Source organism: Spermophilus citellus, assembly GCF_964194105.1.
Source record: "Spermophilus citellus genome assembly, chromosome: 2".
Lineage (NCBI taxonomy): Eukaryota > Metazoa > Chordata > Mammalia > Rodentia > Sciuridae > Spermophilus > Spermophilus citellus.
In genome coordinates this window covers 245,269,053-245,293,022 of record NC_138183.1, presented here as the reverse complement: position 1 = coordinate 245,293,022, position 23,970 = coordinate 245,269,053, and the positions used below count along the sequence as shown (strand labels likewise).

The following is a 23,970-nucleotide window of genomic DNA, read 5'->3' as shown; positions in this document are numbered from 1 at the left end:
GTTATAGTGGTCACTGTTTTTTATCCATGAAATACAAACAACTGCTCTTTGGTCAAGGTTCTAACTAAAAGCAGCTTATTTCACAATTAAGAGATTATAATGAAAAATCTAATTGCAGAACTCATGTGTAAATAATAATATGTTGTTGGGAAACCTAGAACAAAGAAACAAAAGAAGTTGCAAGCTTTGAGCATCTTCCTTGAGCTTGATATTCCTCAGGAATAAAAATAGCAATGGACATGCACACTTGAAAGTCTTAAGAGTCTTAAGTGTAAAATAAGTTCTAAACGGTAACTCACTTGAATCTTATTTTCCTACACTTAAAATTTGTTATACATCTACACATTTAAAAAAATATATTCTAATTAGTTATACATGACAGTAGAATGCATTTTGACACATTGTACACAATTGGAGCACAACTCCTTCTTCCTCTAGCTGAATATGGTACAGAGTCACATTGATAGTATAATCATACATGTATGTAGGATAATAATGTCCATAGCATTCCTCCATCTTTCCCATCCCCATACCTCCTCCCCTCCCCTTACTCCCTTCTGCACAATCCAAAGTTTCTTAATTCTTCCCTACCCCCCACATTATGGATCAGCACCCACTTATTAGAGAAAATATTTGGCCTTTGTTTTTGGGAGGTTTGGCTTATTTCCCTTAACATCATGTTCTCCAGTTCCATGCATTTACCTGCAAATGTCATAATTCTGTTCTTCTTTAAGGCTGAGTAATATTCTGTTGTGTATATGTACCACATTTTCTTTATCTATTCTTCTGTTGAAGGGCATCTAGGTTGGTTCCATAGTTTAGCTATTGTGACTAGAGCTGCTATAAACATTGATGTGGCTTCATCATTGTAGTAGGCTGATTTTAAATCCTTTGGGTATAGACCAAGGAGTGGGATAACTGGGTCAAATGGTTGTTCCAACTCAAGTTTTCTGAGGAATCTCCATACTGCTCTCCAGAATGTTTGCACCAATTTGCAGTGCCACCAGTGATGATGTATTAATGCACCTTTCCCCACACATCCTGGCCAACACTTATTGTTGCTTGTATTCTTCATGAAACTAGAAAAAGCAATCATGAAATTCATTTGGAAAAATGAGAGATCCGGAATAGCTGAAGCAACCCCTTAACAAGAAGAGTGAAGTAGGAGGCACCACAATACCAGAACTTAAACTATATTACAGAGGAACAGTAACAAAAATGGCATGGTATTGGCACCCAAATAGACATATAGACCAATGGTACAGAAGACACACAGATGAACCCACATAAATACAGTTATCTCATGCTAGACAAAAGCACCAAAAACATACATTGGAGAAAAGATAGTCTCTTCAACAAATGGTGCTGGGAAAACTGGAAATCCATATGCAACAAAATGAAATTAAACCATTATCTCTCACCCTGCACAAAAATCAACTCAAAATGGATCAAAGACTTAGGCACTAGAACAGAGATCCTGCACCTAATACAAGAAAAAGTAGGATCAATCTCCACAATGTTGGCTTAGAAACTGACTTCCTTAACCAGACTCCTAAAGCACATGAAGTAAAATCAAGAATCAATAAATGGATGGATTTAAAACTAAAAAGCTTCTTCTCAGCAAAGGAATTACAATCAATAACATAAAGAGAGAGCCTAGAGAATGGGTGAAAAATCTTTGCCACCTGCACCTCAGGTAGAGCACTCCAGGATGCATAAAGAACTCAAAAAAATTAAACACCAAAAAACCCAATAACCCAATCAATAAGTGGGCTAAGAAACTGAATAGACACTTCACAAAAGAAGAAACACAACCAATAAACAAACATATGAAAAAACATTTATCAACTCTAGTGATTAGAGAAATGTACATCAAAACAACTCTAAGGTTTCTTCTCAGTCCAGTCAGAATCTCAATTATAGAGAATACAAGCAAGCTATATATTTAGTGATGTTTAATTCTTAATTCATTAATGTATCATGTTAGTGATGCAACTTATCCAAATTCTATCAATAATTATACTAATTGAAGTAGTAGTTCAGTCTCTGAGTGGAGATTTACATAATAATTGAGAAAATATAAAAGGAAGTTGTAGGTACTCATTGTAGATTTTTAATGTTTATTATATGGGGTATTTTTATTATAATATTTATAATATTATAATATTATATATATTATAGATATTTATAATACCTATAGATTTTAAACTGATGAGCATTACAGAATATATGTTTTAGATACAATGAAGTAAAATACATGTCAACAGGAGAAACTTTTGAGAAATCTGGAATTACATACAAATTAATTTTTAAAAATTCATCTTACTTGGATTGAATATGATTGGAGACCTTTTACCTTCTTGTTCCTACATATTTCTATCTCTATATTTGGGTATTTTATGTTATTATTTCTTTAAATTAACTTTTAGCCATTTTTGTCTTTCTCTTCTCCTTCATAAATTAATTAATGTAAATCAAACATTTGCTCTTTTGAGGGTATCCCATAAATACTGTTAAGAAGTAATTTTTAGGGAAACCCAAAGAAAATAGGGGTATTCAAAGCAAGGACACATTGCAAATTTTAACCTTTAATGGAAAAAAGTATAGCAAACAATAAATACAACTTCTATCTACACAAAGGTAATAACTCACAGAAAAGTCCTATCTATTTCAATTCCTTTTATGTAGCACAGCATGTCCAATACTCATAAAATTAAGCTCTATATTAAAGCAAAACAATGTTAAAAACACTGAGAAAGGAACAGAAGAGGACTTGAATACAATAGAAATTTTAGAATAATCAAGTCAGGAATTCAAAATAATTATGATTGATATTGTATTATAATGGGGAAAGTATAAAATATGGAGAATAAATGAATAATGTAAGCCAAGATATGGACTATTTAAGGAAGTATGAAATACAAATGCTAGAAATCAAAAACTCTGCAATAGAAATGAAGAATGGGTTTCAGTTTCATATCAGTAACTTGAATAGAATCAGTGAGCTTGAGGATATGTCAAATAATAGGCCAAAAGAAAAAAAATGTATATATCAGGATATTAAAAAATTGTGGGACAAATACAAAAATTGTAACAGAAAATGGAAATACCAGACAAAGAAGCAAGAAAGAAAAGAACTGATGAATCATTGGAAGACAAATAATGACTGATATTTCTCCAAAATCAGTGACAGATATCAAGCCACAGACCCTGAAAGCTCAGAGCATAACATGCACAATAATTTACAGTACTCTTATGCCTCAGATATATTGTATTCAAACTGCAGAGAATCAAAGATAAAGAAAATATCTTCAAAGTATCCAGAAGAAATGCGTTAGTCAGTTTTGTATCACTGTGACCAAAATACCTGACAAGAACAACTCAGAGGGGGAAAAGTTTGCTTTTGGCTCACGGTTTCAGAGATTCTATCCACGGTTGGCTCAGTCCATTGATGTGTCCTGTAATGAGGCAAAAATCATGGCAGAAGGGCATAGTGGAGGAAAGCTGCTGAGGTCTTGGTAGCCAGGAAGCAGAGACAAATGAAGAGATAAAGAGAGATAGGGGAATGGGGGAGAAGATAAACCTTCTCAGTGTGTGTCCCTAGATATTACTTCCTCCGATTAGGTCCCATCTCCCTGTGGTCCATTTGGTTTTCTGTCTACTGGATGAGGTCAGAGCCTGTATGAGCCAATCATTGTGTAAAAGCCCCACCTCTACTCATATGAGACTTCTGGGGACATTCCAGATCAAAACCATCACAGGTATCTACCTCAGAACTTGGTTGTGAAATCCAAAGTGTCTACATCTAAAGAATATAGGCTGGGACAGAGTAAACATAAATCACTGTCAAATGTATACATTATTGAATTCACTAAGTTGAAGGACTTTAAGAACTCTTTAAGAATCCCTACTCATCACAGAACAAAGTTCAAAGACTTTGCTATGGACCGAATGCTTGTATCCTCCCCAAATTCATCTGTTGAACTCCCAACCTCCACTGCAATGATATTAGGAGGTAGGGACTTCAGTATGTGAATACGACATTAGGATGGTGTTCTTTTTTAATATTTATTTTTCAGTTTTTGGTGGACACAACATCTTTATTTTATTTTTTTGTGTGTGGTGCTGAGGATCGAACCCAGCGCCCCGCGCATGCCAGGCGAGCCAGGCGAGCGCACTACTGCTTGAGCCACATCCCCAGCCCAGGATGGTGTTCTTGTAGATGAAATTAGTGCCTTCAAAAGGAGAAACACAACAGCTTTCCTTATCTCTCTGATCTCTGTAATGTGGGGATACAATGAGAAGATGGGCTCCTCCAACTAGGAAGACAGACTTCACCAGAACTACCATACATTCAAGATACATAGATACCTGTGTTTATCACAGTATGGTTCACAATAGCCAGCTGTGGTCCAAAAGGAGATGAATGGATAAAGAAAATGTAACTAACACACACACACACACACACACACACACACACACACACACACAGGAGGTTTATTCGATCATAAAGAAGAATGAAAGTATGCTATTTGCAGAAAAGTGGATGGAACTAAAAACCATAGTTTTCAAGTCACACGTGAAAAAGTACTATATGTTTTCCCTCATATGTGAAAACTAGAGAGAAGAAACAGGGAAAGTGAATTCCATGAATGCAGATGGGGGTGACTGTTATGGCAGAGGGAGAAGATTGTGAGTAGGGAGGAGAAGGTGGGGAGAGTACTGAGGTGAAATTGATCAAATTGTGTGTTTATGTACATGCAAATATGCCATAATGGAACCCACCATACTCTATAATTAATATGCACCAATAAAAAAGAAGAAAGACCTGGCCAGGCTAGCCCATGAACGTCTCACCTCCAGAACTGCAAGGAATAAAGTTCTTTTCCATAAGCCACCTAGACCCTGAGACTCTGTTACAGCAGCACAGACTCACTGAGACAGTCCCAAAGGTGCCTAGGTGATCTCACTCTTCTCGTTCTCTCCCTCTGTTCTGGTCTAATTTTGAAGCTCTTTCTATTTCTTGCCTGCACGGTGATTGTGATCTCCCTTGTCCTGTGGCTTTTCTTCATTTTACCGGCTTGTTTGGAAAACCCTCTGTCCCTCATTCTCCTTCCAGTTGGTGTCTCCTGCTCCGGCCTCCAGTTAGAGATCCCCACCTCCAAAGCATCCTCTGCATCCCCAAGGTTGAGTAATTGGATCTCCTAGGACGTCTCAGAGTGCTTTACCTTGCAGAGAAATAAGTCTTGTGATACATTCACTTGTCTCTATTTCCCAGTACTCCATAAACTCTGAGAGAAGAGATTTTTACTATCATTTATCACCGTTGTATCTGCAGCACATGGCAATTTTTCTCTAATAAAAATCTTAAATTAATAAAAAATGAACACCGTTTCACTTTCCTCCTCCATGTACAATGAGCATTGTTTTCATCTTGAAGATGAGAATCTTAGGTTCAGGAGAATAACAAGGTCATGCAATATCAGATGGTTCTTAGGAAGGTGTTGTGTTAATTATTGCTATGTGACCAACTTGTTGCTGTTTTGTGAACATTAATGACGGATCTCCAGCAGCATAATTTCATTTTAATTATAAATTTAACTTATGTATAAAATAGTAACACATAGTTATCTAGGAAGACAAAGGTAACCCAGAAATGTGTGGAATTGCAAAAAAAAATGGGCTTTCCAAAAGGATTCTAAACTGCATTTAAATTAGTTTTGTGTATATTTTAGTCAGTTTTCCATTTCTTTAACAAAATACCTGAAATAATCAACTTAAAAGATGGAAAGGGCCAGGCACAGTGGCGCGCACCTGTAATCCCAGTGGCTCAGGAGGCTGAGGCAGGAGGATCAAGAGTTCAAAGCCAGCCTCAGAAATAGCTAAGCAAATAAGTAAAACCCTGTGTCTAAAGAAAATACAAAATAGGGCTGGGGATGTGGCTCAGTGGTTGAGTGTCCCTGAGTTTAATCCCTGGTACCTCTCCAACCCTCACCCCCCCACACACACACATACAAAAAAAAATAAAGACGGAAAGGTCTATTTTGGGCTCATAGTTTCAGAAGTTTCAGTCCATGACCAGTTGATGAGGCAGCCAGTTCAGCAGATTTCATACAATAGATGCACACACCCTTGAACAGACCCCAAATCATTGTGCATTTCCAACATAAAAAAGGAACTATGCATAGGGACTTAGATTAGATCCCCAACTCTGCAGAAGGAAAAAAAAAAGGAACTAGTTGTGTTTCTCAGAAATTCACAGCACAGCCTTTAGGATTTAGAAAAGCTACTAGAAGAAGAATGAAGATTGAAATTGAGTGAAGTGTGGAGCGTGGGGAACTCATTCTATCTGCACCAAGAACCTGAGGTGCTCTCCCGGAGCCTGGGCCCCAGCCGACACAGCAGACCCTGCAGGTTGGAAGAAGGTAGATGTCCTTCCTTGACTTTGGGGATGATGGATTTCAGTTATTGGTTCTAGAATTCCCGGTTGTAGGAGGATTAAAAAAAAATAAGGTCACCAGTCATGGCATAAGCTGGTATTCTGGATTGGGGTGGGTTGGGTGCTCCCTGAAATGCACATTTAGAGCATTTGAGAAGCAGTCCTTGCTGTAGAGGATGGGGGCAAGGAAAGGTCTAAGGTTTCCTCAGGCTAAAGCTGAGTGCTGTGTGAGGTTGATTATTTTGTTCTCCAAATGCATGGCCATTGGAAAACCATAAGTATTATGTTAAACTTTTGGCTAAATATCTGATGTGTTCTCAATATCTCCTCTTCTATGTCCTTTATTCTCTCTGAATTGTTATTTTTATAATTGGACAGTTAAGGTCTGCTGCACGCAGAATCTGGGAGAGACAAGGGTTAAGTCCGAGTTCCCAGTCAATGCACTTCGCCCGGTCCTGTGACAGACTGTGGTCTGACCTGGTCCTCCAACAATCTGTGGCCGTATTCATGGGACACCCACCCACCAGCTGAAGCTTCTGGGGAGGAGATGTGCTAAAGGAAGACACCTTGAAGATGATCAGCATTGTGGAGATCCGAAATAGACTCAGGGGAAAGTGGGCCCAGGACACCCTCCTCTGATGAGGGATAAGACACTCAGAGAAACATTTTACCCAGAAACAAGTGGTCTTTGTGGTCATATAACCAAATGACCTTAATTTGTGGGATTTCTCCCTTCTTCGTGGACTCTAGTGTATTACAAAACAGAATACTGTCTCAGCAAATATGTTTTGGGTTTGATTTCTCCTTTATTCCTGTTTTCTATGTTTCCTAGAATGACATTTCTCTAGGGTAGTTCCAGCTATCAACTGATACATTCAGTTCCAGGTTTATAAACGATAGTTTATGTTTTAGACCTCTGTGGCCATGTGTCCAGTTTCTTTGAAACTCTAAAATTCCCCACAAATTCATCCTTATACAATTTTTATTAATAATCATTCCCCCTGATTTATAGGGACGTTAGTTGTTTCTCGGTTTTATTTTTTAAATGAATTTTTAATTCTGTCTCAAAATTATTTTTTGAAATTTTCTACAAGAAAAGAGAACAAGCATTGTTTTGTTTTGTTTTTTGGTTACATTCAATTCCTGTCCTTAACTCTTTTAAATTCATTCATATTATGCATTCCTTGTTTATTACTCTTTTTGTTTTAACTTTTATAGTATTACTTTTTATTATTTATGATGTTTCCTTTTGTACTTTCCTTTTATTGCTTTCTATAAATTTGAGAGTATGCTACTAAAACTAGTGGTTTAAATTATTAAATTAAATTATTTTATTTTTTATAAATTTTATGTCTTTAAATTTTATAGTTTTATATTTCTCATTATCTGAGCTTCCTCCTACTGATTTCCATCAACTTATTTCTAGATAGTAATGGAGTTCTCTTGATATGTCAATGATAAATTTAGGTCGACAATCCTTTCCATCTAAATCTGGATCAGTTACCTGAATATAGCATGTTTAGACATCACAACATCTTTTGCATGTTGGGCTACCAGTAAGAGAGAACACGCCTTCAAACTTTATTCTTTCATGGGGTCTGAGTGAAGCAGAAGTGATGTTAGAATCTACTGTGCCTTGAAGAACCTCAGTAAGCTTCCACTCAATATGTGAAGATATTGTGCATCTGAATACAGGGGTTTCTCTCTCTCTCTCTCTCTCTCCACCTCCCCTCCTTAATCGGTTGCTTCTTCCACTTTCCTGGCTCAAACAGCTATCATCTATAATGGGACCACAGTCCAGAGTTTGCAGATAGGAAGAAATCTGCCTCAGAGTGCCGTGTCCCCCTCTGGTCACAGAAATTTCATTTCTTATTCTAGCACTGTTTCTGTTGCCATGGCAACCGTGCAAGGAACAGACCAGACCACCCTGGAGGCTGGCCCTGCTGTGCATCTGGGACAGTCAAGTGCTCTACGCTCCCAGCTGTGGAAAGAGATGCAAGAGAAGTTCTTGAGGGGAGAACCCAAAGTCCTTGGGGTAAGTCAGTGGTGGATCTGAGAGAAGACCAGTGGTTCTGTAAACTCACACCTGATCCACCCAATACCAAATACTCTGTTTCACTGCCTGGTAATACATCAACCAGACCTAGAATCATGGGTGCCTGATTTTGGTCTTCAGGCCTTACCATTTGAAAAATGTTAAAATGCTCCATCACATCATGATTTCAATACATTTGAGGTATGATGACGTCAGATCCACTCCAGGTTGTGGGTCATCCAGGAGAGTTATACTTCATCCTGGTGGAGAGCAGCCAAAGAAGAGGCTCTGGATGGTAGCTGAGGTCCCTGTCATAGGCCTGTCTGGTAACAGATGGACCTTATTTTCCCTATATCTGTCTCTCTGCTTTCTTTTCTTGTTTCCTCCTCAGTTTGCCTGGCTAAATGCTTATTAATATCATTTAACTTTTTTAAAAACAGCTTTTGGTTTTGTTGATTTTATCTATTGATTTCCCATTTCCATTCCGCTGACCTCTGATCTAATTTTTTAATCATTTTTTTCTTCTGTTTACTTTGGAATTAATTGGCTCTCTTTTTTCTTGTTTCCTAAAGTGAAAGCTTAGGTGACGGATTTTAAATCTCTTCTAATTTGTACACTCGGTGCTATGAATTTCCCTCAAAGCACCGGTTTTGCTCCATCCCAAAAATTTTGATAATTTTTTTTTAATTTTGGATCCATTGTAATGCATGAGGGTGATTATGCTCCCACTCCCCTGGTTTTAGAACCCTGTGTTCATACATTTGTTCTCAGGTCCCAGACCCCCACCAAGTGCTGTAATCAGCAATCATTTTTTCTTCCCCTTTACATACTCTCCTTTCTTCAGGTTACTTCTCCTTGCTGGAATAATTGCTCCCAAATTCCTGGGTGACCCCTGTCTGAGTGTGTGACAAAGGAGAGCAACCACTGTTGGCAGAAGTAGCATCATGGATATCAGAAAAGCAGCTCAGGGCAGTCTGGGCACGCCCCTTGAAATCACTGGGACAATGGTCAATATTCTGAGGGATAATTTGTGGAAAGTTAGCAGAGTTCTTTATGTGAAGAAAGGTGACAAGAGGTCATCTGGGTATTTGAAAAGGCAGAGAATGAGGGTGACTTAGTGGTTGGAAAGAGGATGTCATGGACACCCTTTTTATGGTGAATGATCAGTTTTTGCTTTTTTTTTTTAATAATTTCTAGGTTGTGCAGATTCTGATTGCCCTGATAAACCTCAGCTTGGGAATAATAATGATGAGTGTCCTGGTGCCGTTTTATGAACCACACCCCATTTTATTTAACACAGCATACCCAGTTTGGGGGTCAGTGATGGTGAGTACTTTCTGTTATAATTAGAGATAATGTCAATGTTAATATTTTAATATCCCAAGTTCTGGAATCCTATCTTGACTCTATCCTGTATCTCTTTAATTTTTTTTTTGGTAGGGGAATGCTGGGGATTTAATACAGGGGTGCTTTAATTTCCCAACTGATGAAACCAAATGAACTAATGTATTCTAGCCATCACTTAATAAGAAATTTGAATTTTTCTTTGCTATTAATTTACTCTTATTAATTTATTTCTTTGCTATTCATTTACAACTTTTAAAAGATATTTCAAATTAGAATAATTTTCTATTTCTTTTTGTTTTTAATATCTTATTCAATTTTGGTACCATATTAGGGTTACTTCATATCTGGAATTTGGAATCTATTTTTCAATGCTTTCAAGCAATTTTTATGTGGGGGGTTGCAGAGTACTAGAGATTGAACCCAGGAGCACTTAACCACTGAGCCACATTCCCAGCCCTTTTTTATTTTTGGTTTAGAGACAGGGTCTTGCTAAGTTGCTTAGGGCCTCGCTTCGTTGCTGAGGCTGATCTTGAACTTGCAAGAGCCACTGGGATTACAGGGATGTGCCACCATGCCCAGCTTCGAGCGATTTTGATATCATTGCACTTAGATATTTTTTGAAAAGTTTGGTAAATCCCTGTAAGAATACATCTGGTAGAATTCCTCTGTTGTTTAAGGGGGAAAAAAAAGTTATTTGTAAACTTGTTTCTTCTGTAATAATTGATCTGCTTAACATATCTGTCTAATTTATGGATAACGTTTAGTAATTTATGATTTTATATATTTGTTTAAATTTTTCTCCCTCCTTCTTCTTCATCATCTTCTTCTTTTTCCTCTTCCTCTTCTTCTTCCTAGTTTATTATTTCAGGATCTTTTTCAATTGCAGCTGCAATCAGAACTACCAAAGGTCTGGTGAGTAATAGTTCCTCTTTTTTTTCCTGTTCAAAGAGGATGAAGTGATCATCCTCTTTGTCACATGTCAATGGCAGAAAACAGATTTTTAAGTGTAACTTTATTTTACTTTTAAACATGATTTTTAATTAAAATGTATAAATTCAAGATACTCTTGTGTGTGTGTGTCTGTATATATATATATACACACACACACACACACACACACACACAAATAACTGATTGCCACCACAAACAGGCTAATTAATACATTATTCTCCTCCTATAGTTACCTTTTTTTCTGAATGTGATGAGAAAACTTAAGATCTACTCTTTTGTCCAATTTCAAGTATCCATTATTATTGATTATAAATACCACCCTGTGTATTATCTCTCTAGAACATCATCATTCTTTGTGACTAAAATCTTATGCCCTTTGATCATCATCTACCATGTTTCCTCGCCCTTTTGCCCCTAGTAACCACCATTCTACTCTCTGTGTCTATGAATGCAATGTTTTTGTGTTCCACATTCAAGTGTTTGAATCATTGGACCCAGGTTTATTCCTGTTATTGAAAATGGCAGGATATCCTACACCTAGAAGTCTGAATAATACTCCATCGTACCTGTACATACATATTGTGATAGGTGTCCACAGGTGGTGTTGATATTTAGAGATGAGTATCATATTCTCTTTTTCCTTCATCCACCAACTGACACTTCAGTGGTTTCTGTGGCTTGGCTATTCTGAATGACGCTGAGATGAGCACAGAAGTGCAGCTTTCTATGAAATCCTGTTTCCATTTCCTTTGAGTATATGTCCAGAGAAGTGATTTATGGGTCATATGATGGTTCTATTTTTAGTTTTTTTAGGAACTTCATAGTGTTTTCCATTATGGCTGTATCCATACATTCAGTGAAGAAGGATTTATTTTCTCTATATCCTCATGGTTATGTGCTATCTTTTGTCTTTTTAATGATCACCATCCCCAAAGGTAGGAGAGGATACATAATTGTGGCTTTGATTTGAATTTTACTCATAATTAGTGATATTAAGCACCTGGTCTTCTATTTGTTGGCCATTTGTACATCTTCTTTGGAAAGAGGTCTATTTTAAATTTACATTTTTATTTGTCTTTGGCTTTGATTTGTAGGAATTCCTTATATATTTTGAAAATGTATATATCTTGTCAGTTATACAGTTTGCACATAGTATTTACATTAGAGACCCAAACAGGGCAATTAGGTAAGAAATAGCAAAAAAGATGAACAGAAAGGAAAGAGATGAAACTATAATTACTTATGGGTGACCCTATTATGGTCATAGTTTATCTACATGAACCTATAGAAAAATAATGAGGATTTAAACTCAATAGCACTATTTCCCATGTATATGGCCAAAATACAAAAGTCAAATGTATGTGTGTGTATAACACATGTGCATGCATATATACACACACATACACATTCAAACACATGCTAATGAACAGCTGAAATTTTTTAATGTTAAAATTATAATAACAAAATGTAACCAAGCAATCATATTCAATATGTGTAAAAAGACGTTTATAATGTCTATGTAGGAGCTATATAAAACAAATGAAGGGATAAACTATGAAGAGGTACAGGAAACTCAATGTTGCAATGATGTCCTTTTTTCCAAATTAATTTCTGGATCCAAAACGGCCACCATTATGTAGGTAACTTGTTTTATGGCAACTAGTTAGTCGAGTCTATTTTATATAAAAATCCGAAGGGGGACATATATTCTTATATAGAATTAAGGCCTGAAACCATAAAAATCCTTAAAAAAAATAGGGACAAAACCCCTGGAAATTGGTTTAACTATGATTTTGTGGCTGTAAAACCAGAAGCATGGGCATAAAGGCAAAAATAAACACGTGGAATAACATCAAACTAAAAAGTTCCTGCTTAGCAAAGGGAACAATAAGTAAAATGAACAGGCAGCCGACGGATTCAAAGATATTTGCAAATCAGACTTTGTTTAAAAACTTCAGGAGAAATAATGAGTTGGAGTTGTCTTTCAAAAGCTATAGTCGAATAATTGGCTGATAATGGAATTACTGACATAAGACCAACTAGTTTGGCAAGGTGAGGGTTCTTCATGAAGATACAGAGGAGCCCTGAGAAGGAATGTCAAGTGGGTTCAAATCTTGAAGCTTGAGACCCAGCCCCTGACAACAGTAGTACCAAGTATTGATGTGGCCTAATACTTATTGACTTATTGATGAGTACATTTCAACTACATCCAGAAAATGTTTTGAGTTTGCAAAAAAAAAGAAACTCAGAATAAGATTTATTATATAAGAATCATTTAACACATAATGTTCATGCCAATATGTCTTTCTCAACGCAAAAAAAAAAAAAAAAAAAGAAAGAAAGAAAGAAAGAAGCCTAGATCTCAACAAATGTTTTCCTTGGCTAACGGCAATATTTGAATTATTATTGCTCAACAGATAAATAAACTCTAGAGCATGATCAGTATGATCTTTCCAAACCTGACCTTGGTCTATCTCCCTCATGTTTACTGACTTAAACTATTGAAATGTGTCTGGTGCTGTAACCCAGTAAATCTTTCACACTTTCCTAAGCAATTTTAGTTCTTATAAAAAGTCTCTGTTCTTCCACTGTGAGAAGAAAATATGGAAAAAGGAATACATAGTACAGTGAGAGAATATACAAAAGGCATAGAGGCATGACACACTGGCAAAATATTGAAAATGAGCGGTCAGGTACCTGTGGCAGACACCTGAATGCAAGACATGGATTTCTAGCTAAAATATAAAGGTCTTTGAAATCTCTATTAATTCTGTTCAGAGTTTATGTGCACATGGGAGTCATTGGAAATTTTATCCTGGAAATAACTGGATGATATTTGTGTTTTGACAAGAGAATAAACTATTATAAAGAAAAAAAAACATTGAAATCATGGCTACTATTATATATACATACACATGCAGAGATACAATCTCTACTATAATGACTACTGAAATGATCAAGATAGGATGGTGCTGGGAAAGAGGTGGAGGGCTCGAAGTGATTGGTGGAGATACAGCCGATGACATTATTGGGTAGCTTAACTGATTTTTATTCCTTTTGCAGGTCCAAGCCAGTCTAGGATTGAACATAGCCAGTTCTGTGCTGGCTGCGTCAGGGATCATGCTCAGTATATCCAGCTTGAGCATCTTGTCATTTGAATACCATCAGTGTATCCATGATATGGTGGTAGAGGACTGTTCCCTGATCATGTCCATCTTAACTGTGAGTGCTTCCTTTTGTCTTGGGACACTATGGTTCAAGCATATGGTTGAACCATATGGTTCAGGGAGGTGGGAGGTTGCTGGCTCCAAAAAAAGCAATAAACTTTTTTCACTTGTTGAAGTGTCCATATGGAATTCGTTTCTTTCCCTTCCTTAAATTCTAGAGACAACCAAGGTCCCTTGCCTTGTCATCCTCTCTTTTAATTTGTTCTTTTTAGTTGTAGATGACAGTAGAGTATATTTTGAGATACTTATACAAACATGAAATATATCTTATTCTAATTAGGATTCCCAGTCTTGTGTATGTATATGATGTGAAGATTCACTGTGGTATATTCATATATGTACAAAGGAAAGTTATGTTAGATTCATTCCACTTTCTTTCCTATTTCTACCTTCCATTCCTTCCCTCCCCTTTGTTTAATCCACTGAACTTCTGTTCTTCCTGTGGCCACCCCTTGTTGTGTGATAGCATCTGCATATCAGAGAGAACATTGGACCTTTGGTTTTGGGAGATTGGCTTATTTCACTTAGAATGATAGTCTCCAGTTCCATTCATTTACCAGTCATAATTTCACTTTTCTTTATGAATGAGTAATGGTTCATTGTGTATATGTATCACATTTTCTTTATCCATTCATCTGTTGAAGGGCACCTAGGTTGGTTTCATACCTTAGCTATTGTGAATAAACATTGATGTGGCTACATCATTACAGTATTCTGATTTTAACACCATTGGGTATATGCTAAGGAGTGGGATAACTGGGTCAGATGGTGGTTCTATTCCAAGCTTTCTGAAGAATCTCCATACTGCTTTCCAGAATGGTTGCACCAATTTGCAGTCCCACAAGGTACCTTTTCCCTCCGCATCCTCGCCAACATTTATTATTACTTGTATTAATAATTGCCGTTCTGACTAGAATAAAATGAAATCTCAGTGTAGTTTTAATTTGCATATCTCTAATTGCTAGAGATGCTGAACATTTAAAAAATATGTTTGCTGATGATTTGTATTTCTTTTGCAGTTTCTTTGTCCATTTACTGATTGAGTTATTTGGTTTTTCCGAGTTCTTTATATATCCTAGAGAGTAATGAAGTATCTTAGGTGCAGGAGGCAAGATTTTCTCCTATTCTGCAGGCTCTCTCTTCACGCTCTTGATTATTTCCTTCATTGTAAAGAAGCTTTTGAGTTTGAGACCATCCCATTTATTGATTCTTGATTTTACTTCTTGAGCTTTAGGAGTCTTGTTGAGGAAATCGGTTCCTAAGCCAACATGGTGGAGAATTGGGCCTACTTTTTCTTCTAGTAGGTGGAGGGTTTCTGGTCTAATGTTTAAGTCTTTGATTCATTTGGGGTTAAGTTTTGTGCAGACTGAGAGATAGGGGTTTAGTTTCATTCTACTACATATGGATTTTCAGTTTTCCCAGTACCATTTGTTGAAGAGGACATCTTTTCTCCAATGTATGTGTGTGGCACCTTTGTCTAGTACGAACGAGATAACTATGTCCATGTGGGTTTGTCTCAGAGTCTTCTATTCTGTCCCATTGGTCTTCATGTCTGTTTTTGTGCCGATACCATGCTGTTTTGTTACTGTAGCTCTGTAGTATAATTTAAGGTCTGATATTGTTATGCCTCCTGCTTCACTTTGCTCACTAATGATTGCTTTGGCTGTTATGAGCCTCTTATTTTTCCAAATGATTTTCATGACTGCTTTTCCTATTTTTTATGAAGAATGTCCTTGGAATTTAACTAGGAACTGCATTCAATCTGTAAAGTGCTTTTGGAAGTCTGGCCATTTTGACAATGTTAATCTGCCTATCCAAGAACATGGGAGATCTTTCCACCTTCTAAGGTCTTCTTCAATTTATTTCTTTAGTGCTCTGTAGTTTTCATTGTAGAGGTCTTTCACCTCTTTTGTTAGATTGCTTCTATCTTCCAGTGGTGCCATATTTTAAAGTGACTTTGACTTTTGTGTCTTCTGCCTCCTGCTTCCACTTAGCAGGATGCTGTGATTCATTTGGGTTTACTTGAACAGTGCAGGATTATTCTCCCATTTCAGCTAATGAACAACTTTTCCTCCATCTGAAAGCTTAATTCCCTTTGCCATTTCATCTAACACATCTACAAGTTCTAAGAATGAGGATGTGGACTGGTTGGGTGAATTTTTATTCTGCTTAGAATATTTAAGATGTGAGATTTGATTACTGCATTAACTATATGGAGTTACTTGTGTTTGAAAAATCTTTACAATTCCCTGCCACCAACTTTTTTCAAAGCTCTTTCATATTCTGTGTCCACAATAGCATTGAGATGTAGAGAACAGGGGGTAGAGGGGGGGGATGATTATTTCATCAGCCAAAAAAAGTGAGAAAATAGGTGACATACAGTGTTCCAAGAATTGGCCAATGGTTGTTCATAATTAGGAGCCAGAATTCTATACTCCTGGCCCATACTTTTTCTCTTTTGGCATTCTATTAATTTTAAATGTAGGAACATATTGTCTGGATTCCTCATGTTTCTTTGGTATGAATTTACTTTTAGGGTGTAGATGCTGTGATGTTCACTTTTAGTGTGCTGGAATTCTGCATTGCTGTGTTCGTCGCTGCCTTTGGATGCAAAGTGACCTGCTGCAACCCTGGTGGGGTGAGTATATTGGCCGTCATTGAAGACACCTCTACCAGTTTTCTATTGTTGTGTGGTCGACTTCATAGACCTGGAGGCTTAGGACAGCACAGGCTGATTATCTCAGTTTCAAGGCTCAAGAGTCTAAACACAGATTAGCTGCATTCACAGAGCTGGTTGAGCCCATGACCTCATATGAAGTTTCTAGCCCTCTTCCATGCTCATGTGGCATATTCCATTCTTGGACTCACAAGACATACTTCTCTGAGGACAGTGGGACAGCATATGTCTCAAGTTCTTTTCAGTCTTTTTTATTTGTTTGTGTGTTTGTGGTGCTGGGGATTGAACCCAGGGCCTTGTGCATGTGAGGCAAGCACTCTACCAAGTGAGCTATATCCCCAGCCCTCTTTCAGTCTTTTTTAAAGGGCTCACATGATTAGGTCAGGTTCATCCAGAATAATGATAGACTCAAAGCCAAAGTGATCGGTAAACTACTCACAGGAGAGATATCCCATCATATTGACATCATATTACAAGAATATGAGTCACTGAGTGTGATCTTAGAATTCCGCCTGTCACTGTGGCTGAAGAAAGGCTAGGTTTCCCCATCCTTACCTTCTTAAAAGGCATCTTTTAAAATCCAAAGAAGAGAAACACTTTACAGTGACGAGGTCCCCAGAGAATGCTGGACTTTACTCCGTTATTCTACTACAAAACCTCCCCTGGCCTAATGAAGAAAACTGAGGCATCCAGCTTCTCCATCAGTTGTGCACACCTGGCCATTGTGTTACCTGAGGCCTGCAGCAGACCCACCAGGTGGCTAAGTGGAAAGAAAATCATCCAAAGAGAGGAACGTGGGAAATGGACAGAGAAGAAACCAAGAAAGAAATTATAGGAATAACAGGGCAGGGGGAGCCTCCACACATTGAGGGTTCCAGAGAAGTGGCTAGTAAAACCTCAACAGCTGCTCATTAGCTTCATTACCCAAAGGCCCTTGGGCAGCAAAACTCAGAGACAAATATAGAACAACAGTTTAATGAGACTGCTCTTGTGGTTCTCATTTCTGTTCTTTGTGCCTCTTTGCCTTCTTTGGAGGCTCCCAGGCCACACCACAACTAACTCCCCCACAGAAGAGACAGGAGCTAAATCACCTGAAGTCTCATAGTGGGTTTTGCATTATTAAGGCCCTAGAAGTGTGAGTTTCTCAGAAATTAACAACGATTTTGTAATATCATGGAATGAGGCATTTTATTCTCATTGAGAGAAGCACTTGGGCATAGAGGCAGATTTTAGGAACCTTAAAATCTCAACATGTAAGTGTGATCCCTTCTGCTCTGGAGTCGTTGGAGAGCCAGTAGCTGCTGCTCCCTCTATTCTCCTGAATGAATCCAGAAGAGCCGTGGCTTCAAGGCATTCGATGTTTAGTCTCCATGTCTTCCTGCTTCTGCCACTGTCCCCCAAAACTTCATGTCCTGCTGAGTTTGTGGAAGAATATTCCTTAGTTTTCTGATAATTCCTGCCACCCTGGGCCAGTGTGAGTTCAGTGGGGCTTTATTGTGGCAGCAGATCCTGATTTGGATGTGCACTGTCATCAGCACAAGTAACCTGGTTTGGAGGAGCAGCCCTGCATTTCCCATAGCACCTGGGTTAGGGGTAACTCCTCAGGGACCATCGTTCTCGAATAAGATGGATCCACTCTAAGACTCAGCCCCAGCCACCACATCGCAGGCCCAGAGCATCCCTGGGTGAGGCTCCTGGATCTAGCCTGGTCTGAGGAACGCCTGAGAGTCCACCAGGCTGCTCTGGATGGAATTCAGAGAAGGTGGCGTGGACACTGCTGATGACATAAGTGGGTGGGGAAGGGAGACCTGAGGTGGCTTGATCTCTCACCTGTGGCATTCTCATGTGTTTCACAGGTCGTGTTGATTCTGCCACCAAATCCTCCGGTGACAGAAACAGCATCTGCTGCACCTTTTTAAGGAAGTTTGATGTCACATCAAGAAAAAATGTTCCAGAAAAATCTATCCTGAATTTTAAGCAAGAACCCCATTTGGGAAAGTGCCAGAATCCAACTCTAATTTGTCTATCTCTGTCTTTCTGTCTATAAAAGCTCAGGATCATGTTCCCATTTCCCCTCAGGAACTCAACAATGCATTCCAATGGAATTTTAGCAGAATATTGGAAGCTGAGTAAATAAATCATGCCTTTGGTGGTCAACGGGACTCGAGTGTCATTCATCTATCTTCAGGGCAGTACAATGGCAAAGAGGGGCTGGAGGACATTACTGAAGTGGGCACCATGAGTCCTTGATGCAGACCACATATTCCTGCTTCCCTGTCCAGTGCTATTCCTCCCATTTGCTTGATTGTTTTCATTTTTTGTTTGTTAAACCCACCTTAAAGGTCACAACTCTTTTTTTTTCTTCTGGAAGTTGAAATACATGGATATTTCCCTTCTTTGCCTTCTGCTTCTTCACCTGTGTCATGCAAAATACCATGGTATATAGGACAGTGAGTCCTTGTATGGGCAAAAGCCATTGATAGACATACACTTGGGTGAGATTCAACGTTTACATTCTCACTCTTTCTCTCTCCCCCACCTCAATAGGTTTATATCTTAATCAAGTTTATATCCAGTTCTCTACCATAGACACTTTATAAATATGTGTTGATTCAAAGGATGAATTGACATATATATGTGTGTGTGTGTATATAGATATGCATATTTGTGTGTGTGTGTGTGTGTGTGTGTGTATCTATTGTCCACTTTCTCCAGCTTTGTATGTGGACAATAATTAGAAAAAGTCGCTTAAGAACTAAGGGCTTTCCATTTTCCTGGTTGAAGATTAGATGGTAATCTGGAGGTGACCTGCTTTATCACCGGCAGATGTGTATGTCTCCAAGTGAACTAGATTTAAAATGAAATAAAACAAGCAGAATCAGCAAACCATGGAGCTGTGATGGGTCCTTGATTCCATGTTGAGAAGCTGGATCTTAAAACATGTTTCAGTTGTTAGTTAACGATTTTATGGATGAAGTCATAATAATGGAGTGTGTTCCTTTATACATTGAAGTATGTTTATTGTCATTTCTCTTCTTTTGTGAGTTAACAGTTCATATTCTTAGCTTATTTATCTTATTACTTATTATATATTGATATTTTCATATGAGTGATACTAACTCACCGATCTGTGTCCTGTGATGCAATTATAGTTTTTTTTTTCAGAGAGCTATTTTTCTTTTACATTTACTTTTGGTGTATCTTGTTATAAAAATATGTTTATAATGTAAAGAGTTTTATCATTTCTTTTACAAGAATGTTTATTTATTATCCCATAATATTTATTCATTAGTGGTTTCAATTGCTTGGAAAATTTTTTCTCATCCCAAATTTATTGCATATCTTTTTATATTTCCTCTAATTTATATATAGTTTTGACCCTGACATTTATTTTTATTAGTATTGTTTAATTTTATAAATTATCTAGTATGGTGGCCATTCAGGAGACTGAGGCAGAAGGATCACAGATTCAAGGCCAGCCTCAGCATATAGACCTGGAGCATATAGAGAGACCCTGTCTCAAAATAAAAACAAAAAGAACTAGGGATGTAGCTCAGTGGTAGGACTCCCCGGAACCCCAAAAACATAAGTTCAATGTGCTTTTCATAATGTTAGGCCATTATGCCAATAGTACTGATGACACATAATTAATATTAAGTATATTTTATATGTAATAAAGACACATTTATCTATTTTTGTAACTAATTACCATCTTTTGATTACTTTGTATTCATTACTATCCTTCCCTCACTTTTCTTTTTCTCCAAAACTTCATTAATATTCTAAAGCTTCTGTCACCAGAATGTTTTTCTACTTGTTCTGATAATCATGAACCTGAATTTGAGAGATAATTTAAACCCCTCTTGAAGAAGTCAACTACACCCCTAGCCACAAAACATTTTATTTACAAAATGTATATACAGAATACTATACATGTGGGCCCTGTAACCATGGAAACGACTCCAAATCCCTCCTGGGGGTTTGTGCCAAGTCCCAGTTCAGGCAGATTAGAGAAAGCAAAGCTGTTTCCAGCCACCATACCCCCAAAATAAGACCTGTCAGTGCCTGGGGGGTTGGTGGGGGGGGGGCTCAGCCCACAAAGAGCTGAGGGTCTAAAGGGACCAAGATGATGGGGCAGTTGGGGGGGGGCAGTGAGGTGAAGACCCAACTTAGCTTCTCCAAAGGTGGAGAAGATTCTGCCCCAGCACAAGGAGTCCACTTTTTCCTGGATTTCGACAATGGAAGAATCACACTAACCCAACTTAAGTGACGTTCTTGGGTAGCATTGTGACAGGAAACATCAATTGTATGAATGACATGCTGCCAATCAAATCTAATCCCACTGTTGCTTCACCAACAAGGAAATTATTTCCTTTTCCTGTTGGGCTTGGAGCGGTGAGGATGTGAATCTGCTGCTCTCAGCAGACATTGTGTTTCTCTAAGAATCCTGTGACAGAACAATCCCTACAGAGGGGAGCAGAATTGAGTGGTGAAAGATCAAACCCTGACAGTAGCGTTGGAGTTGCTGAGCCAAGGTATAACTGGAAAGAGGACAAGTCTCATGTTTTAAATATCTGAAGAAATGGAAAACAGAACCAATAAGAGAGTATACTACCCGGGCAAAACCCTTAAATGGATTTTTTTCTGTAATTTCGGGGGAAAAAAGAAGAAAAATAATGCAAACCTCATGCTAAACCTTCTAAGTTCTTCATTACCTGATTCTTTTCTCCACCTTGGCTTTTGCAAAGCGTCCTACACTTGTATTTCCTGATTTGCCTCTTTGAGTTTAAAGTACTAGAGAATGCCTTCTTTTGCTGAGAACTGTGGTATGCCCAGATATTTTAAAAGAGCAGTTCATTTTTAGTTGTAAAAAAGTTCATATACACATTCTGGGCTATTCGGATCAGATATTAAGATCCTAAATTTTAGAGAAGACTCCCTGCGTTCATTTCACATCATGTCATTTCAAACTTACTCTTCACCTGGTTGTTCTAGGTCTTATCTAAAAGTGATTAGAATGTATAGCAATGGGGGAGGGGCTGGAGTTGTAGCTCAGTGGTAGAGAGCTTGCCTGGCATGTGTGAGGCCCTGGGTTTGATACCCAGCACTGCATATAAAAAATAAATAAAAGATCCATTGACAACTAAGAAAAAATTTTTAAAAAGAATAGCAATAGGAAAATATCCATGAGTCTTTGCCTATTTTTTTACATTTCTAATAAATATAATTGCTTTTCAAATACCTAATTACATGCTTCAAAACTTACGAAATGGGTGATCCTGGGCAACTTATTGTGATGCTTCAGCTTCTTCATGTATAAAAATTCCAGTGACTTTCATATTAGGTTTTTGTGAACACTACCATTATTAAATTGGTATGTGACTCTGGTAGGTTGTATGTAAAGATTCTTTAAAACTTAACATGAAAACAAGTAGCAACATAAAAATGAATGAAACTAACTTTGACTAGGATTGTCTTCATTTGAGCATATTAGCAGTTACCTTTATTTTTATTTATTTTATTTTTTCACAGATTCATGGGGTACCCCATAAGATTTCAACACAATTATACATTTTATAATGATCAAATCTGGGTTAAATATGTATCTTTTCCAACATTTATTATTTCTTTATAGTGAAAATGTTCAAAATCTTCCTTTTTTTGAAATGCACAGTACTTTATTATAATATGTAGTCTCCCTACTGTGTGGTAGAACACCTTTCTGATTCTGTACACTGATCTTATAGATTTGCCATACTCAGTGGAAAGGGTATGAAGAGAGATGAAGAGACATATATATATATGTTCATATCCTTAATAAGAACACCAATTAAACCTGAAGGGAAGAAATAAAGAGTGGAAGTCCACTGCTTTGGTTGTAGGACCAACTCAGGCATTTTATTTTAGGACTTGAATAATAATTTTCTGTTCCTTTATTTTGTATCTTGCTATTAATTTTTATCACTGAAATATAGCTTTGGGGTACGTCTCGAAATCGGGTAGCATATATCTTACACGTTTTCCTACAGTTAACAACATCGATTAGTCCATTCCAGGTCTTCAATTATACCAGGTAAAATTTAAAATAAGCTTATCAACTATTTAAAAGGGCTTTCTGCGGCATCATTAGTATTATGTTGAATCTACAAGTCACTTGTAGAAGGATTGCCAGTTGAGAGCAATATCATATATTTTCCAATGCCTTAATGCCATACGCCTCTTCATTTATGTAGGTCTTCTTTAATATCTTTCAGCAATAATTTGTAATTTGTGTTTTAGTGCCTTGCACACATTTTATTAAGTTTGTCTATATGTATATTATTATTTTGATGCTCTGGAAATAACATTTATATTATGTGTGTATACATATACACATATAAAATAATGGTATTACATATATTTATATGTGTACATAAATATGATCTTGAAATTATTTCTAGTTTTCAGAAATGCATTTGACCTTAATATTTTAAGCTTCTATAGTGCACCTTGTTAGGTTAATTCATCATGGTTTTCTTCATTACTTAGTGTGTACATAGGTTTTCATCTGATACCATCTTCCTTCAGCCTAAAGAGTTTCCTCTAATGTATTTTCTCATATTTTTTTTCTCTCATTTTTGTTGTCTGAATACATATTTATTTTAACTGGATTGTTTTGACTGCTTTATTTTTATAATTTTATTGGTGCATTCTAATTCTGCATACTAGTGAGATATGACCTTTTCCAATGGATATTTTCACAGGCTGGATCCTAGGTCCAGAGTTTCTGTCTTTGCTTTAATGGTCCTTTTGCCTGACATGATGTTTGATGGGAAGTCTACAAATATTCTTGACTTTGTTTTTCCGTGGATCTTTTCTCTGCTTTTAACATTCTCTCTTGGTCACTTGTTTTTAGTAACTTAATGATGATAGGCCATGTGTTTTATGTTTATTTATTCCACTTGAGGTCAGCTGAGCTGGTTTGATTTGTGGATTTATATATTTTATCAAATTGGGAAATACCAATCCTTTCTTTCAATAATCTTCCGCTCTGCACTTTCCCCCATTTTCTTGGACTCTGCTTACACATTAGACTATTTTGTATTGTTCCACTGACACTGGATTAATTTTTCATCCTTTGCCCCTCTCAACTCAGAAGAGTTGACTTTTCATTTGAAAGGATTCCAATAGATACAGACATTTGCATTTTTATTTCATTTTTTCAACATTTAAAATACATTTACAAATGTCCAGATATTAAATGTAATAAAATCAATAGTCATCTAATAACTTAAAATCTTTAAGTATAACATTG

General features: G+C 37.2%; 1 protein-coding gene across 1 annotated transcript; it reads left to right on the top strand.

Annotated features, from left to right (window-relative positions):
* The first annotated feature begins 6,185 nt into the window (after positions 1-6,185).
* LOC308635262 (membrane-spanning 4-domains subfamily A member 4A-like) lies at positions 6,186-19,060 on the top strand. Its single transcript, XM_081269618.1, has 7 exons — positions 6,186-6,425; positions 8,318-8,474; positions 9,672-9,800; positions 10,677-10,733; positions 13,836-13,994; positions 16,536-16,637; positions 18,533-19,060. Exons 2-7 carry the CDS (start codon positions 8,334-8,336, stop codon positions 18,593-18,595), a joined length of 651 nt encoding a protein of 216 aa, XP_081125744.1. The 5' UTR covers positions 6,186-6,425; positions 8,318-8,333; the 3' UTR covers positions 18,596-19,060.
* Positions 19,061-23,970: the final 4,910 nt, after the last annotated feature.

Coding starts and splice junctions, on each gene's coding strand:
- LOC308635262 (XM_081269618.1), top strand. CDS start 8,334: ATGGCAACCGTGCAAGGAACAGACCAGACCACCCTGGAGGCTGGCCCT. Junction 8,475..9,671: donor GAGAACCCAAAGTCCTTGGG/GTAAGTCAGTGG, acceptor AATAATTTCTAG/GTTGTGCAGATTCTGATTGC. Junction 13,995..16,535: donor TGATCATGTCCATCTTAACT/GTGAGTGCTTCC, acceptor ATTTACTTTTAG/GGTGTAGATGCTGTGATGTT.